This window comes from Natrix helvetica, assembly GCF_964273705.1.
Source record: "Natrix helvetica genome assembly, chromosome: 2".
Lineage (NCBI taxonomy): Eukaryota > Metazoa > Chordata > Lepidosauria > Squamata > Natricidae > Natrix > Natrix helvetica.
Genome location: NC_138552.1, coordinates 11,494,753 through 11,514,125, shown reverse-complemented (window position 1 = coordinate 11,514,125; position 19,373 = coordinate 11,494,753). Strand labels below are relative to the sequence as shown.

General features: G+C 43.6%; 1 protein-coding gene across 2 annotated transcripts in view; it reads right to left on the bottom strand.

Moving 5' to 3' along the window:
- Nucleotides 1–4,913: 4,913 nt before the first annotated feature.
- Nucleotides 4,914–19,373, bottom strand: part of MAPK4 (mitogen-activated protein kinase 4) — a 130,833-nt gene continuing 116,373 nt past the window's right edge. For both annotated transcript variants that reach the window (XM_081942542.1, XM_081942543.1), the window contains exons 5-7: nt 12,666–12,827; nt 7,573–7,774; nt 4,914–6,743 (exon numbers count right to left, since the gene is read on the bottom strand). In XM_081942542.1, the coding sequence (XP_081798668.1) occupies nt 6,056–6,743; nt 7,573–7,774; nt 12,666–12,827 (1,052 nt within the window). In that variant the 3' untranslated portion in view covers nt 4,914–6,055. The remainder of the gene's footprint in view (nt 6,744–7,572; nt 7,775–12,665; nt 12,828–19,373) is intronic.

The window sequence follows — 19,373 nt, the reverse complement described above, 5'->3', positions numbered from 1 at the left end:
GACGCCTCTTTCAAGCCAGCGGTCCTCTCTGTCCAAAATGAGGACTTTGCTATCTTCAAAAGAGTGGCCTTTTGTCTTTCAGATAGACATATATACTGTTTCACAGCCCTCTCTAAGACATTTACAGAGTCAGACTATTGCCTCCAACAATCTGGGTCCTCATTTTACTGAGCTAGGAAGGATGGAAGGCGGAATCAATCTTGAGCCGGTCAGAATCAAACTCCTGGCTGTGAACAGTGAGTTAGCCTGCAATACTGCATTCTAACCATTGTGCCACCACCACCACTCTTTTCTGCATATGAACTGCTGAGCCCTTCCATTCTCCACCATTCAGTCAGAACTGAAGAAGCTTCTTGGATAAGAAGCGGAAAGTCTTCAAGGAAAAAAACAAAACCCAGTTCCTTTTTTTTTTTTTGAAAAACCACCTTCGGGACTACCATGACTTGAATGACTGAGAATCTCCATAGACATGCAAAGAACAATGTTTTCGTTCTGATCCAATAAATACTACATGCTCTTATAACCCAGGCCACAAAGCTAAAACTGCAACTATATTAGAAAATGGCTGATGCTAGAAACATTGATTATTAATATAAGACATTGTACCATTCTTTATTTTTTATTTTCCTTCATTTGTACACATTCCTCCTTTCTCATAACCCCCCAAAATGATTTTTCCCTCCCTTTCTTTTAAAAGAAAGAATGTTCTGGATAGCCATGTCTGTTCCACAGTATAAGAAAAGTCACAGTACAAGCAAAATATATTATTCTTTTCTGCTACTGCTCCAATGATGTTTGAGATCGTACCATATTTTAAACATTCCTGCTAAAATACATTTCCTCAAGTATGCATTCAGCAGAAATAATATCTGCGTGCTTTAAAAGCTAAATAATCAGCAAGCTACATTTTTCCCATTTGAAGACATTAAATCAATTTTCAAAAAGATGCAAGTAAGCTCTTTTTTAAAAGCAAAGTACAGACTATTTACAGGTTTTCAATATTTTCTAAAAAAAAAAAAAAGTACCAAGTGGTTAATTCTAAGTAAACAACTTTTTCAATAGATGCATTAAATTCAACCAATTAATAAGGTGCACAGAAATGTGAATGAAACATTCATTGTATGCTTATTTTAAGTATGTGAGTTTCTTTGAAAATTTAATTGATTCTTTTACCTTGTAGTAACACCTTAGAGTAAAACAATTGTGGCAAAAGGACGTAAGTTTGGTTTTGAATAATTCTGGGAAACTGTTATGAATGTACTTAAAATGTGTGCCAGATAGATATCCACCAGCCTCAGTGCAAACATATTTCTATTACAGAATATTCATTTCCCAACTAAACCACTGTTTCTCAACCTTGGTGACTTTAAGATGGATGGACTTCAGTATCCAGAATCCCCCAGCTGGTTGGGGAATTCTGGGATTTGAAGTCCACCCATCTTAAATTCGCCAAAGTTGAGAAACTCTGGACTTGACCATCTCTAACATCCAGACTCTTCGCCTAATTCCCACTTTGTCAAACACTTTTTGACTGTATCAAAACCAACCTCTAGACAAATTCAACATGCCGTAACAACTGAGCATTTAGAATTCACCTTTTACTGTCTGTCTGCACTGATCCTCCAAAAAACCTTCAACATCGTTTGATGAACTTTTAGCCAGGATAATAATGATCAACTTGCAACGTCCAAGTTGCCAGATGGCATTTTAAACTATGGTTTTCACACAAATGGGAAACAGCAGCCCTCTATAGATGGCAGTTGCGTCTGGAATTTGGAGAAGACACCATGGGACTCAAAAACATCATGAAATGTTTGGTGAAGGTTGCTCTCTGACCCCTTTACCATAACAATGGCCAAGAAAATACACTAGAACAGGAGGATATAACCAGTGGTGGGATTCAGCCAGTTGGCATCTATTTGGGAGAACCGGTTGTTAACTTTCTAAGCAGTTTGGAGAACCGGGATTTGGAAGAAATCTCTTTTTGTTTTTTTTCACACTCTACAGGGCTAATCCTGTAAGGAAGGCAGGAAGGAAACTGGTGTTGTTTCTAGCCTAATCTTTATTGCCCTGCTTACAGAAACTGCCTCTCCAGTTAACCCTTGCTACATTGTAACAGCTAAGACGAAGCGCCCATCAACGTGAGTGATGTTGAGTTGGCCATGCCCACCCAGTCACATGACCACCGAGCCACGCCTACCCAGCTGGTCATTAGGGCAGAGAACCGGTTACATTATTTGAATCCCACCACTGGATATGATCGGAAAAAAGATAGGTGGACATTTTTTTTTACAAAATATACTTCCAACTAAAAAAAGCCGAATCAATGAAAAAATGGATGTGCACTCACCAACCCTATAACTTATTTCTCTTGTACAGATTCACTCTTCTCTCCCATATACATGCAGGGACATTCTCTGTCTTCCCTCTTCACTGTTTCACCCACTATAGACCTGGCTTAATAGCAGTAACTTTGAGAGGGATCTTGGCGTCTTAGTGGACAATCTATTAAATATGAGTCAGCAAGGTTTAAACGGCAGCCAAGAGAGGCAGGAAATTAGGATTTCAGGTAAAAACAAGGGTCAAAAAAGCCAACGCAATCCTACATTGCATTAACAGAAGGATACAATCAAGATCAAGTGAGGTACTAATAGCACTTTATAAAGCCCTAGTAAGACCACACCTAGAATACTGCATCTAGTTTTGGTCACCAAACTATAAAAAAGATGTTGAGACTCTAGAAAAAGTGGTACAACGATGATTAGGGGACTAGAGGCTAAAACATATGAAGAATGGTTACAGGAAATGGGCATGGCTAGTCTAGTGAAGAGAAGGACCAGAGAAGACATGATAGCAGACTTCCAATATTTGAGGAGCCGTCACAGAGAGGAGAGGGGGGTCAAGCTATTCTCCAAAGCACCTTAAGGCCAGACAAGGAATAATGGATGGAAACTGATCAAGGAGAGATTCAACTTAGAGATAAGGAGGAACTTTCTGACGGTGAGAACAATCGACCAATGGAACAGAAGTTGCCTTCGGAGGTTGTGGGGGCTTCATCACTGGAGGCTTTCAAGAAAAGATTGGACTGCCACTTGTCGGAAATGGTGCCGGGTTTCCATTTTGGGCAGGGGGTTGGACTAGATGACCTACAAGGTCCCTTCCAACGCTTAATCTGATTTGTTTACTCATACAGGTACACTTGTGGGATTTTTGGCTTTTTTACTAGTAGGTCACAGCAGCACTAGTTGTTCTGGTACAGGTAGTCCTTGACTTACAACAGTTCATTTAGTAACCGTTCAAGGTTATGACGACACTAAAAAATGACCTCTGACCATTTTTCAGACTTATGGCCCACGGTCACCTGATTTACATTTGGCTGCTTGAGAACTGATTCATATTTATGATATTTCTGCCATGATTCACGTGACAAAACCGGAAAAGTCGTAAAACGGGGCAAAACTCACAACATATTTCTCACTTAGCAACATAAATTCTGGGCTCAATTGTAGTCCAGGACTACGTGTACTGAACTTTTTAAAAACTAAACTTTTCAAATTTGCATCTTTAGGTAGTCCTTGGCTTTTGACCGCAATTGAGCCTGCAATTTCGGTTGTAAACCATTGACAGCTGTTAAGGGGGCCACCATATAACCGTGCCCAATTTTACAACCTTTTTATGGTAGTTGTTAAACAAATGCAGCGGTCGTAAAGTGAATACCATAGTTGTTAAATGAACCCCTTAAGGGCATTTTTTTTTTGCTGGAAACTGGAAGCAAACTCTGCTTTCTGGCAAAAGCGTCACAAATTGAGGTCATTGGGCTGCGAGATGCTGCAAACAGCCATACGTGTAGGCCAGATGACAAGTATCCAGAATGCAGTCACACAACCATAGGGGGCATTGGACATCAGAAGTTTGAATCTAGGCCGTAAGTCCCTTTTTCGGAGTCCGTCGCAAATTCCAACAGTTGCTAAGTGACCAGTCATAAGTCAAGGACTACTTGTAGTGTCATGAAAAGAAAGGAGAAATCTTTGAAAGAGAGGTCAGAGCAAAGCTACACATTAGTTTGTCTTTATGACTATCTTCACGCCCAGACTATTCTGCCTTGCCACCATACAGGCCCCTCGGCTGTTGGCCAAGTCAGCGTAGAGCAGGGAGGTCAAACTCAATTTCATTGAGGGCCGCAATAGGATTGCGCTTGACCTCCGAGGGTTGGAATCAGGGGGGAAATCTAGGAGGTTCTGCCAGGTTCTGGAGAACCAGTAGTGGAAATTTGGAGTTGTTCGGAGAACCGGTAGCAGAAATTTTAAGTAGTCTGGAGAACTAGCAAATGTCACATCTGGCTGGCCCCAGAGACGGGAGGGAATGGAGATTTTGCAGTATCCTTCTCCTGCCACACCCACCAAGCCACACCATGCCCACCAAGTCATGCCCACAGAACCGGCAGTAAAAAAAACCTGAATTTCACCACTGGCTGGGATGGGTGTGGCCGGCTCGACATCACTCGTGTCCAGGTCACCTAACGGGTTTCCGAGCCCCGTTTTTGGGTGCGACGGCTCCTGCAACCCTTTGCCAGCGGGCCTCCTGAGCTCTGTTTTCGCTGGCAGAGGCACCGCAGGCCGGTCTTTCGCTGTTTACAGGATGGCCCTGTGGGCCAGATCTAAACACCCCGCGGGCCGCATCCAGCCCACGGGCCTTGAGTTTGACACCCCTGATCTAGAGTATATTCTTACTGTGAAGTCTAATCCTTGTGTCACTGAGAGCAAAGCAAATCAAACTTAAAAAAAAAATATAGACCAGGTGAGCCCACAAGAGGTTAAAGGTTGATAGAGCAGCATTTTTAAAAAAAATCCAGACTGCGTACTGGGTCATCTATGTTTCTGGAGCGTGTGCGCTCCCGTTTCAGCATGAAAAGGTTTGCCAACACTGCTCTAAGCCAATGTTTCACTCTGTAATTTGGCATTTTCTCAATCTAGGACCGCATGACTTATGGCTGCAATATCGCGATTCCCCCAAAGTGTGTTGGGTGGGAAATCTGAGCTTTGCAAGGAATGGAGGTTGCTTGGTTATGGGTGGCTAATGAAAAGCACGGGTGGTAATTCTGCTCAGCCTTGCAAATAAGGGTGGCGGAAGCAAGAAATAATCTTTGGGCTTTCAAGAAAGGTGCCAGGCCAGTATGGATCATATACTTCCAAGACCAAAGTGCCTGGTTTCCCCTAGATCTCTGACACCACGCGATCCTCATAATAGGGAGGGGAAATACGTAGAATTAACAGAATAGCATCCTTTGGATTTAAGGATTTTTCTGCACTGAAAGCTGACATCCATAGGTAAAGGCAAGACTGTTAAGGCAGTACATTTTTTAAAAAAATCAGTATTTCATTCACACCTCCAGATTGCTTTTTAGGTTGGCTTCCACGTCATAGAAAACGAGACCTTGGATTGTGCTTGCCTTTAAGCTGAAGGCCTTCCGACAATGATCAGATAAGGAGTTGGTGTGTACCATGCGCATTCAAACCTGGGTTACAATCAGGAGTGGGGTCCAGAGGTGGTATTAAGCCGGTTCGCACCGGTTCGGGTGAACCATTAGTGGTGGTGGTGGGAGGCTCCGCCCACCTGCCAGGATGTCATCATGGATGCCCTGCGCATCCTCTCCCAGTTCTGAACTGGTAGTGAAGGTAAGAGGATTTCATGCCTACTGGGATCCTACCGGTTTAACAACCGGTTCACTGAGCACGCATACGCAGTTTACGGAGAAATCACTTTCCGCCTTACTGCTGGGGAGGAAAACAGCTGAGGTGCGGCAATCCGTTCTGCTGCGCCTATCAGCTGGGCTTCAGAAAAGCGAGTATAGGTGAGTATAACGCTCGGGCGGGCGGGCGCAGCTGAAAGTCAGAGCAAACCGGTTCACTGCCAGCTGATAGTCGGAGTTATCAGTTCATCTGAACCGGTCCGAACCGGTTGAATCTCACCTCTGGTTACAATTCATCGTGTTAAAACTGAATTTTAGAGGAGAATAATCATGGATACTAGTTTAAGCCAACTTCTGTCCCTTTATTTACCACCTCTCTTTATGAAACCCTTCTGTCTGAACAATTTCCTTTGGGTGCTCAGCTAGACAGGCTCCATTGATGTCTTTGAGTTTGTTATCGGGCAGATCCTCCGGCTTGGTGCAAAGTTTTAAGGCCCTGGAGATGAAGACATCCAAGTCAAACTGAGGGTCAGCTTTCTTGTCGACTTCCTTAGGTTCTTTGTGGAGACGCGGAGGAGAAGACGGCAGACTCCGTTCCTGAATCTCCGGAAGAGCGTTGGGACAGTCGAGTCCCGTCTGGGTGCTTGTGACCCACTGTGCGATCTCCAGAAAAAGGTTGGACGGTTCCTCCTCTAGCGTTATCTCCGGCGCGGGGGCAATAGACGCTCTTTTCCAATGGGACAAGTCGAGGATGAGCTTGGGTTCGGAATAATGGTGGAGCTTGCTGTCCCTCCACAACAACTTGTCTAAGTAAGAAGGTGAGCCAACCTTATAATCACAGGAGTGACCAGAGTCCCCTTCAAACGTTCGGTCCATTGAGGAATGCGACTGCTCCAAAAATCTCTCCGAGCTACTCTGCGAATATTTGCGGGGATCCACTTGAGCTTCCTCGGCGGTAGATTCGGATCCTGCGCGGGGATCTCGCTGCACCTCATCCAAATCGTGGCATTTTTCGTGTCGCCATTCCAAATCCGAGGATAAGCTTACTTGGTATCTGTTTATTTGAAATAACTACAGGGTTAGACACAAATGAAACATTGCACATATAATAAATTACCGTATTTTTCAGAGTATAAGACGCACCAAGATTTTGAAGAGGTAAATTTTTTTAAAAAAGTTTTTGCACTCTGCAGACCTCCCAAACCGTCTGCACGCTTCATTTTTTGTGAAAAACTAGGCATGCAGAGAGTTTGAGAGGCCTGCAAAGTGCTCCTGCGGGCTGAGGGGGGCCAAAACGAGCAAAAAACAGCCAATTTTCACAAAAAACAGGGCATGTATAGGCTTTGGGAGGCTTGTAGAGTGCTCCTGGGGGCTGGCCAAAAAGAGCAAAAAACGGCTGGTTTTTTGCTAATCTTTGCCCTCCCCGGCCCCCAGGAGCACTTTGTAGGTCTCCTAAACCCTCTGCATGTCCATTTTTGCAAAGGGGGCAGTGATTTGGGAGGCCAAAATGCTGTATTCAGTGTATAAGATGCACCCAGATTTTCACCCTCTTTTTGGGGAGGGGGAGGCGCGTCTTATACTCTGAAAAATACGTTGTATCTTATGATTTATGATGATTGCATTTTATGATTAAGATCATTATTTATCACTTGTTGCTTGTATGTATACTATAAGCTTCTGAATCAGAGACAAATTCCTTATGTGTCCAATCACACTTGGCCAATAAAGAATTCTATTCTATTCTATTCCATTCCATTCCATTCCATTCTATTCTATTTCATTCCATCCCAAAACTTTAAAAGTAAAGAAGAAAGCAAACGAATAGAATTCTTTTCTCAGACCTTCTGTGTTTCTGCGTAATTCAACCTAGAGAAGAAACGTACCTATCCCAGTTGGAGATCTGGCTGTGATTAGCTTCCATCAACAAAATGTCATCAATCTCATCCTCAATCCGGAAAGGGTGCTGAGAAACAGGTTCATCCTCAGGACAGTAGTACGGCCTCATAAAAGGATGCTGAAGGCCCACCTCTGCCGTCAACCGGTCCATCGGGTTGAATGTCAGTATCTTTTCCAAAAAGTCAATAGCTGCAAGAGGCAGATATAGAATCAAACCAAGAGTACATACAGTACCCCTGGCCCAGTGTTGTAAATTACAAGTCATCCTCAACTTACAACCGTTGCAGCACTTCTATGGTCACATGATCAAAAATCTGGGCCCTTGGCAACTGGCATGTATTTATGACGGTCACAGTGGCCCGAGGTCATGTGATCACTATTAGCAAAGTCAATGGGGAAGTCAGACTTACTTACCAACCATGTTACTAATTTAACAACTGTGGCAAGGAAAGGTCATCAAATGGGATAAAGCTCACTTATCAGTCTTGCTTAGCAACAGAAACTTTGGGCTCAATTATGGTTATAAGTCAAGGACGACCTGTACATTATCTGCACAATTAAACAATCCCTCCTGCAATCAGAGAAGAGATTAAACGTGAAGCTCAATTGTTAGCTCCACTAGGTAGACCAGACCAGGAAATCAACACCACTGGAAGTTGCTACTTTTCTTGAGCTTGGCTATAATAATAGAAACCTGCAAGTCTGAGGGAGCTCCTCCTCCTCCTCCCGTGTCTGTCTAGGGCTGTAATGGCGAACCTATGACACAGGTGCTGGAGCTGGCATGCAGAGCCATCTCTCCGGGCATGCCAGCCATTGCCTGTTGCTCTTACGGGTTCCAGTGGGTTTTTGCGTGCGGGGGAGCGCTGGAAATTGGAAGAGCAGCTCCCTGGTGCAAGCCAGCTGGTCCATGCATACATGCGTGCCAGAAACAGAAAGATCAGGTGACCAGCGTGTATGGAAACTGGAAGTTCAGTTTCCCGGCACGCGCATGCGTACCGGGGAACTGCTCTTGCCGTTTCTGGCGCTCCCATGCATATGCACTGGGGAGCTGGTGTTCTGGTTTCCAGCATTCCCCCACCCACCGCAAACTCAAGAAGGCCGAACAGGTTCGCCAACACTGGTCCAGGGTCTATGACAATTCGCTGTGGCCAACTTGCCATAGGACAACTTACCACAGCCAACTCACCATGGGACGAGAGCTACAGTAATATCAAAGAAATTGTGGAATAGGATAATGAAAGAAAGGATGCAAAAAGAGGGATAAAATGAAATGCGAATGACAAAAAATATACTTTTAAATTTTTATTTTAAATAATTACATTGACTTGTTAAATTGATCCTCTGTGAGATGTCTCGTGCCAAGCTATCCCTTGACGAGTTGGCTTCAGCGTGTTGTCCCATTCCTGTCTGTCTATGCCAGGGGCGTCAAACTCGATTTCATTCAGGGTCACATCAGGGTTGTGTTTGACCTTGGGTGGGCGTGACATTCAGGCTCCATTTTCGGCCATTACTGCCATCCCGGGCTCTGATTTTGGCCATGACAGTGTCCTGCAGTCCTCTACCAGCAAAAACGGAGCTTGGAGAGGCCACACACGGCCTGCTTGGGCTCCGTTTTCGGCCACGATAGCCTCCTGCAGCCCTCTGTCAGCAAAAACAGACCTTGGGAGCTAAACTTCCTTTTCGCTGGCAGAGGCAGCATGGGCTGGTCCTTCGCTGTTTCTCGGGCAGGCTCATGGGCCAGATCTAAAGCACCCCGTGGGCCGGATCCACCCCATTGGCCGAATCTGGCCCCATGGGCCTTGAGTTTGACACCCCTGGTCTATGCTGTCTCCAAATGTTATCTGGATGTCCTCAACTTCAGCAAATGAGGAGGTGGGCTACTGTGTTAATGTTATGACCATTATAGCTAATGTTATGACCAGTTCAGAGAACCGCCAAATCTCACCCCTGGCTGGCCCCACCCACCCTGCCCCGCGCCTTCCACCCCTCCCCTCCTAGGAATCTCCACATGGCCCATTTTTAATGCAAGTTAAGTGCAGGGCCCACACGGAGGCTCAGGGAGGGGGGAAATGGGCTTCCCAGAAGCTCCAAAATGCTGGAAATGGGCCCGTTTCCAGCCTCCGGATGGCCTCCAAAGCGTGGGGGAGGCAGTTTTCGCCCACCCAGAGGCTCAAGGAAAGCCTTCGGAGCCTGGGGAAGACAAAAACGGCACCCCCGCCATGGTGCAGGAGACCAACTAGGCCACGCCCACTATGGCCATGCCCACCTAGCAACTGGGCAGAGAACCCGTTGCTGAAATTTTTGAAGCCCACCCCTGAGCACATGTATAACTCCTTGTTGCCTTGGCAACGGAATCTGAACATCTCCATTGAGATACTTTTCCTTACTCTCTAAATCCATTAACTATGGAGTGTCCTTGTTCTTCATTCAAAAGCAGATCTCTAATTAAGTTTAATAGGAAATTTGACTTTTGGACATGTGGGGAATCCTGTGTTCTTTTAAAATTAAGAGTTACCCCTGAAGCTGAGGCAACGAGTATTTGGACACTGTGACCCTGAGCTCTGTCCTAAACTTGCTTTCCCCAAAAGTAAGCTTTATTGTGTTCAGTGAGGCTTTCTCTCCCATAAGTGTCTTTGGGTTGTTACTAATAGTGCATTTGGGGAGTAAATGGGTCTGAAATTGGAGCTTCATGGTCTCAAAACACTCTCAAAAGTCCTTAGGCTTCTATTCATTGGCCTTTACTTTTGCACCAACAAAACACAATTAAGTCACCATAAATACTTTTAAAACATTAACTTGGAAATGCAGACAGGAATAGCGTATAAAAGTTCAGATATTTACTGTGGAACTCTTTGTTATTGTTAAAGATCTGATCAAATATCAAAAATAGGCCTTTGATTTCTGATGATTACACTTTTTTAAGACGGAAGGCAAAAATATATGTTCCAGGTAGTTGGGTTTTTTTAAAATGCTTTTTATAGAATATTGGCTTTCATTTTTTGCCAAATGGAAAAGTTGGCATATATTTAGAACAACCAAAGACTGTTTCATACATTATTTTTAAAATCTTTGTTGACATTCCTTTCACACTGATATTTGAGGTAAAAACTTCTCAGGGTGGTTTATAAAATACCGTATTTTTCGGAGTATAATACGCACCAAGATTTTGAAGAGGCAAATTAAAAAAAAGTTTTTGCACTCTACAGGCCTCCCAAAAATGGCCCGTTTTTCACGAAAATTGGCCTGGTTTTTTTGTCAAAAAAGGGCATGCATAAACCTTAGGAGGCTTATAGAGAAAAGCAGCCTGTTTTTTGCTCATTTTAGCCCTCCCCAGCCCCCAGGAGCACTCTGGAAGCCTCCTAAAGGCTATGCACAGCCATTTTTGCAAAGGGGGTGGGATTTCGGGAGGCTAAAAATGCTGTATTCAGTGTATAAGACCCACCCAGATTTTCAGCCCCTTTTTTGAGGGAAAAAGGCCCGTCTTATACTCCGAAAAATACGGTAATCTTCGAAGCAATTTTTTTTAAAAAAAAAAAAAACCCTCCGAAACAAGCATTTAAGCCCATTTAATAACTTCATGGATGTCTCAGCTTGAATGTGTGTGTTTTGAGTGCATACACATCAGTGGTGGGTTTCAAATTTTTTAAAACCTCTTTTGTAGGTGTGGCCTGCTTTGTGGGAGTGGCTTGCCAGCCATGTGACTGAGTGGGAGTGGCTTGCCAGCCATGTGACTGGGTGGGCATGGCCAAATTGTAAAATGTGGTGAAACTCACTTAACAACGCTCTTGCTTAGTAACCAAAATGTTGGCTCAGAAACTCTGGCATTTGAAGCACGCAAGTCTTAAAGCTGTCAAGTCACAAGACCTTTGCACACCTAACCCTTTAGAAAAAAAAAAAACCAGGGGTGTTCAAACTTGACAACTGTAAGACTTGTGGACTTCAACTCCCAGAATTCCTCCTCCAATCATGTTGGCTCAGGAACTCTGGCATTGAAGTGTGCAAGTCTTAAAGCTGTCAAGTTACAAGACCCTTGCACCCCTAACCCTTTAGAAAAAAAAAACCCAGGGGTGTTTAAACTTGACAGCTTTAAGAGTTGTGGACTTCAACTCCCAGAATTCCTCCTTCAGTCATGTTGGCTCAGGAACTCTGGCACTGAAGCACACAAGTCTTAAAGCTGTCAAGTTACAAGACCCTTGCACCCCTAACCCTTTAGAAAAAAACCCGAAGGGTGTTCAAACTTGACAGCTTTAAGAGTTGTGGATTTCAACTCCCAGAATTCCTCATCCAGTCATGTTGGCTCAGGAACTCTGGCATTGAAGCATGCAAGTCTTAAAGCTGTCAAGTTACAAGACTCTTGCACCCCTAACCCTTTAGAAAAAAAACCCAGGGGTGTTCAAACTTGACAGCTTTAAGGTTTAGATAGGACTCTTAGAGGTGCAACCTTTGGACAAATAAACTCAAGGGATAAGCCAGATTCTCTTAACAACCATGGCAAAAAAGGGCCATAAAGTGGAGGAAAAACTCACTTAACAACTGCCTCCTTAGCAACAGAAATCTGGGGCTCAATTATGATCGGACACTGAGGACTACCTGTACTAGCTCTCTATACCAGTGGTCACGAACCGGTGGTTCGTGGACCTCACATAGTCCGTGAGAAAATTTTGGTGATCTGCGAGAAAATTTTGGTGGTCCACAGAAAAATTATTTGCATTTTTTAAATATTGCACTTAATACTATTTATTTATTTTTTAAATTCATATTGATGGTCCGCGGGATTTAAAATTATGAATTTAGTAGTCCCTGAGGTCTGAAAGGATGGCGATCCCCAGCTCTATAGTACATATGTTCTCTTTTACATCAATGCTTTCAATGTTCTTTCTATTAGAGTAACTGTATCATCAAGTTACAGCACCAGTTTCATTTCACAGAATATTTTTCAAAAAACGCTTTGGCCGATTGTTGAAATGAATGTAGATTTATGAAGTCTCCCTGAGAGTGCACATGAAGTTTAGGACACCCCCCCCCCCCAAAGGCTGTTTAATCACCCCATCCCCGTGACCAAATCGCAAAGCCATCTTACCTTTGCTGTTGACTTCAGGAAGAAGCTTCCGTAAGGGTCGTTTCACTTCCCAGGTGCTATTGATGAAAGTTGGCATCACTTTGAGAAGTTCTTCCTTGTCCTCTTCGTGGAAAACAGGGATTGTTTCTAAAATGAGCTGCATCTGCTCCAACTCATGGCTTCCTAAACAAGCAAGACGAAGAGGCAGTCCTTGGGATATTGCAAGTCTGAGCACTCGCTCACCTAAACAACTCAACGTTTGTTGTGTTATTATAGCAAACCTATTTAATGTTGGGTTTTGTCCTGGCTTCAGTCACTTTTCTGTTTCAGCTCTGCTGTCAGATCCATGAATCTGCCATTCTTCAGGGGAAGAGGGGGACCCTGATTCTTTGTTGTTAGGAATGTAAGCTAACAGTTGGGTTAGCAATATATAAACCAGGATGGTAGTATTATAGCTTTAAGTACTGCTGTAATGTGATTGGTTGCTGTTACCTCATGCAGCCATAAGAGGGAGCCAGAATGACTGTTAGCTCTCTGTTAGACTCTGATCGGTGTATTGTGAGGTACTGTGTTTTTGCTACTGTTAGCTGCTTTGTGTGCTGAACTGATTATTAGATACTGGACTGTGTTTGAAGGATCATTCCTTAACTGGGAATATTGATAACTGACTGACTGAACTGTGTATGACTTGGACTGTAAATTGACCTCTGAATACCTCTATATTTCCACATAGTAAACTACTATATTTTATACTATTCGGTGTCCCTGTATGCTGGTTTGTGCGTGTTCTTCCATACCATTCTGATTATGCTTCTCTGCACACTTGCTCTCCTAACGGGGAGTTTACTTACTTAACAATTGTGCATCTTTATTACACTTTGTATTCTTTTATATTTTATTACTCTCTCTCCTATGTATCCTGCATCCTGTAACCATTGATTTACAAGTTTTAGCCTGGTGCCTAGGCACTCTGGCATTTTCTCACCTTTTGGGAAATGTAAGGGGAGGGAGGGCCATGTGGGTTGCAGAGGATGACCCTGAGAAAATTCCCTTATCACTTTCTCAGAGCTGCCGGTACAATAACATCTTCACACCTGTAGATTGGCTGAATCCACACTGGACTGTTGGGAGGGGTTTCTAAATCCTTTTATTCTACCTGTATGGCCTGAGGGCCCTCAGAGCCTGCTTTGCTTTCGTCCTGCTATCACTTCTGTTCAATGAAAGGTTCCTTTTGAAATGCTAAGTTTTGAGAGTCTTTACTTTCCTGAATAAGGAGGAGAGGCCAGGCCTTACAAAGGTGCCTTTTTGATGCCTTTTGGGGGGCACCTAATGCAACCCATTTACACTCCCCCCCCCAGAAGAGAGATGCCTCTCTGAGCTTCTTACAGTAAAGGGTCCTTCTCATATTATGTTCTCCAAATTGGAAATATATGGAACTGAAAATACGTAGCATTACATGGGATAACAACGGTACAATCGCATGTTGACAAAACAAAATAACAGAGTTGGAAGGGACCTTGTAGGTCATCTAGTCCACCACCCCTCTCAAGCAGGAGACCTTACACCCGTGATGGTGAACCTATGGCACGTGTGCCACAGGTGGCACACGGAGCCATTTGCCAAGGTATGCGATACGTTGCCCTGTCAGCTGGCCAGAGCGCATGTGCGCCCTGGCCAGATGACTTCAGCCTTCTTTTGAGGCCATTTTTCGCCCTCCAGAGGCTTCCTTGAAGCATCGGGAACACAAAAAAGCGGCCCTATGGGCAAACCGGAAGTGACTTCCGGTTTGCTCGTAGTGTCATTTTTTGCCCTCCAGAGCTATCAGGGAAGCCTCCAGAAGGCCCCTGAAGGCTCCGGAGGGCTAAAACCGGCCCTACAAGCAAACCGGAAGTCCGTTCCCGAACTTCCAGTTTGCCCCTAGGGCTGTTTTTTCGTGCTCCGGAGGCTTCCGGAAAGCTTCTGAAGCCTCCGGGGAGGTGGGGGAGGCTGTTTTTGCCCTCCCCAGGCTCCGATAAAGCCTCTGGAGCTTGGGGAGGGCGAAAAAAGAATGCCAAAAATGGGGGGGGGGAAGCGCTGGTCATGTGTCATGCGTGCTGGGGTCGTGTGTATTGCATTATGGGTATGGCACCTCTGTGCACAACTCCCCTGCGCTCCCCTTGCTTTTGGCACAGGAGCCAAAAAAGGTTCACCATCACTGCCCTACACCATTTCTAACAGATGGCAGTCAGTCTCTTCTTGAAAGCTTCCAGTGATGAAGCACCCACAACTTCTGAAGGCAACTTCTGTCCCATGGGTTGATTGTTCTCACTGTCAGAAAATTTCTCCTTATTTCCAAGTTGAGTCTCTCCTTGATTAGCTTCTATCCATTATTCCTTGTCGGGCCTTCAGGCAATTTGGAAAATATTATCCTCTCTGTGACAGCCCCTCAAGTATTGGAACCCTGATATCATGTTACCGTTCTTCATATGTTTTAGCCTCAAGTCCCCTAATCATCATTGTTGCTCTTCTCTACAGGTGTTTAGTTGCTGCCAATGAACTAAATCAGGTAACCAGGTAACCAGGGACAACATGTCAGACGATTTTGTGGGGGGCAAAAATAGAAAAAGGATTTGCTATTGTCTTCTGAATTGTTTTTTTAAAAAATATTTCTTGTATAATTTACAACTCCAGGGGGTCTTTGTGTCTTCAAATCAGCTATGACTCTTTCAACTCTAGTTAGCCAGTTCACCTTCTGAGACAATAAAGGTAAAGGTTCACTTGCACATATGTGCTATTGGTTCCCAACTCTAGGGGGCGCTGCTCATCTCTGTTTCAAAGCCGAAAAGCCAGCACTTTCCGAAGACGTCTCCGTGGTCATGTGGCCAGCATGACTAAACGCTGAAGGCGCATGGAACGCTGTTACCTTCCCACCAAAGGTGGTCCCTATTTTTCTACTTGCATTTTTACATGCTTTCAAACTGCTAGGTTGGCAGAGGTTGGGACAAATAACGGGAGCTCACTCTGTTATACGGCGCTAGGGATTCGAACCACTGAACTGCTGACCTTTCTGATCGACAAGCTCAGTGTCTTAGCCACTGAGCCACCATGTCCCTCTTTTGTCTAAGACAATAGATCTGCTCAAATCTTTTCTTTGTGTCCACAGTGACGGGGAACTTTGATAGATGAATCGCACTGAGATAATACACTAAATATTTTACTTTTAAAGACATTCCTGTAACAAGCGATGAGAAACAAAATGGGCAGGCAAACCTTAATATTCAAACAACACAGCGGGATAGCAGCAAATCCTTGCCTTTACACAGTGATGTTGCCTTTACCCAATACGCTTTGTTCAGTTATTGTGTTAACTCATTTCCTAAATTCAAACTGTATACAGGTAGTCCTCGACTTACAGCAGTTCATTTAGTGACCATTCAAAGTTACAGTACTGAAAAAAGCGACATGACCATTTTTTGCACATATGACCGTTGCAACATCCCCACGGTCACGTGATTTTCATATGGATGCTTGACAACTGCTTCATATTTATGACGGTCGCAATGTCCCGGGGTCATGCGATCCCCTTTTGCGACCTTCTGAAGAGCAAGTTCAACACGGAAGCCAGAATCGTTTAACTACAGCCTTACTAAATTAACTATTGCAGTGATTCGCTTAAGAAATGTGGCAAGAGAAGTCATAAAATGGGGCAAAGCTCATTTAACACATGTCTCACATAGCAACATAAATTCTAGGCTCAACTGTGGTCGTAAGTCGAGGACTACCTGTATCATACCAACAATGAAGTGAAAGGGATAGAGTATATGCATTTAGGGTGTCATGCCTCAGCATATAACTTTATATACTGTTGTTGCGCTCTACCCCCATCTAGTGGCCTGAGGGACAAATATATCCAAACACACAATCTTTATATACTGTTGTTGCGCTCTACCCCCATCTAGTGGCCTGAGGGACAAATATATCCAAACACACAATCTTTATATACTGTTGTTGCGCTCTACCCCCATCTAGTGGCCTGAGGGACAAATATGTCCAAACACACAATCTTTATATACTGTTGTTGCGCTCTACCTCCATCTAGTGGCCTGAGGGACAAATATGTCCAATACTGTTGTTGCGCTTTACCCCCATCTAGTGGCCTGAGGGACAAATATGTCCAAACACATAATTTTAATATACTGTTGTTGCGCCCTAGACCAGTGGTGGGATTCAATTTTTTTTACTAACGGTTCTGTGGGCGTGGCTTTGTGGGCGTAGCAGGGGAAGGATACCAGGGGGAAATCCCCATTCCCTTCCCACTCTCAAAATTTCCGCTACCGGTTCTACAGAACCTGTCAGAACTGGCTGAATACCCCCTCTGCTCTAGCCCCATCTAGTGGCCACAGAGACAAATACCAATTATATTGTTTAAAGCTGACCCAACCCCTTTACCCATCAGCCTGCACTCTCAAAACAAGTTCACACAAGGAAGCCAGGCTCCATTTTCCCTTAGCATTTGGAGAAGGCAGAAGCACAAAGAAGAATCCCTCTTAATCTATGGTACATGGTCATCCAAGGACAAGCCCACATCCCATACACACAGAGCATTGCTGGTGAGATTTAAATTGCTTGTATTTATTAATTGTTATGTTCAGCAGTGACTTAATACTGTCTATCTTGTACTGGTTCTCATTGTATGTATCCCTATTTCCCCCAGTTTCACCATATCCTGTTCTTTCAACAAAACATCCAGATCTACCCACACGATCTGTTTCATTGGAGGATAGGTGGGTTGAGCTGCATGTCAAGCTGCACACAGACTAACATGTAGTGAGGACATAACATAGGGCAAAGCAATCTAAAACAAAAAAAGGGTTAAAATCCATTTTAACAAGCTATTTTTAACCTGGTTAAGCACGAGGCATAGACATATCCTAAAAGAAAGCATGGACAGAATCAATTTCAACAAGTGAGCTAGAAGGAGAGAAGTGAAGAAATATACAAGGGGAAAGATTTGGCTAAACAAATCTTTTGCATGTTTCTCTACTTCCAGAGTCTGAGTTTCAATTATTCAGAGGGGAAGGTTGTTAGGAACAGATTTCAGAGAAATTTAATCATGGGTGTCAAACTCACATCCCTGATATAAAGGAAGATTTTTGCAGTTAATATAAACTCATATTTTTGGGGGGTCCTGGCCAGGGTTTCCTATTCTTGGCCACCTTTAATGTGGACTTCAACTCCCAGAATTCTCCAGCCAGATGCTGATTAGGGAATTCTGGGAGTTGAAGTCCACACATCTTAAAGTAGCCAAGAATGAGAAAGCCTGATCTTGGCTATTCCTCACTTCTTCCTTTTTACACAGCTGGCACAGTAAAAAAAATTCCAAAAGTCAAAATAGTAGCTGCAACCGTGTGGGTAACTTAGAATAGAATAACAAAGTGGGAAGGGACCTTGGAGGTCTTCTAGTTCAACCCACTGCTTAGTCAGGAAACCCTAAAACACTTCAGGCAAATGGCTATCCAACATCTTCTTAAAAACTTCCAGTGTTGGAGCATTCACAACTTCTGGAGGCAAGTTGTTCCACGGATTAATTGTTCTAACTTTCAGGAAATTTCTCCTTAGTTCTAAGTTGCTTTTCTCTCTGATTAGTTTCCATCCATAGTAAAACACCTCAGTTTTTTTTTAATCGGATAAAGGAACTTGCAATTGAGGTTTCACAGTGAAATACAATAATACAATACAATAGTAGAGTTGGAAGGGACCTTGGAGGTCTTCTAGTCCAACCCCCTGCCTAGGCAGGAAACCCTATACCGTTTCAGACAAATAGCTATCCAACATCTTCTTAAAGACTTCCAGTGTTGGAGCATTCACAACTTCTGGAGGCAAGCTGTTCCACTGATTAATTGTTCTCACTGTCAGGAAATTTCTCCTCAGTTCTAAGTTGCTTCTCTCCTTGATTAGTTTCCACCCATTGCTTCTTGTTCTACCCTCAGGTGCTTTGGAGAATAGTTTGACTCCCTCTTCTTTGTGGCAACCTCTGAGATATTGGAATAATGCTATCATGTCTCCCCTAGTCCTTCTTTCTCTTAAGCTAAACATACCCAGTTCCTGCAACCGTTCTTCATATGTTTTAGTCTCCAGTCCCCTAATCATCTTTGTTGCTCTTCTCTGCACTCTTTCTAGAGTCTCCACATCTTTTTTACATCGTGGCGACCAGAACTGAATGCAGTATTCCAAGTGTGGCCTTACCTTGAAGGAAAAATTGCTGGGGGGAAATGGTATGCAGTAGATAGAAAATAATATTCTAATATTTGATGCCGGAGTTGGGAAGTGAATATTTCTCCTAATAGAATTTGATACAAAAATATATTTTTCTTTCCAAGTTTAGTTATTGGTGCCCAAGGACAAAATGAAGGCAGGAGTACAATAACTGCACATACCAATTAAGGAGCATTTTCTAAAATAAGTAAATGGCCACAAGGGCTATTTGTGCTTCAAAAAAGATCGAAGGAATATTTTTAGCTACCACTAAGATGGGGGTACCAGGGATAAGAGAGTTACATAAATATCTTCCCTTGCACAATCTCTGTGCAAACCGCTTACAAAAAGAAAAAGAAAAAGCTATTAGCTCTGGAAAGCAAGATTATATTCTGCTGTAAGGGGCTAAAAAAATGGAGGGGGGATTTATTAACAGAAAATAATTACGTCATGAGTAAGGACAAAACTATGTCCAGGAAGAAATTTAATTTCATC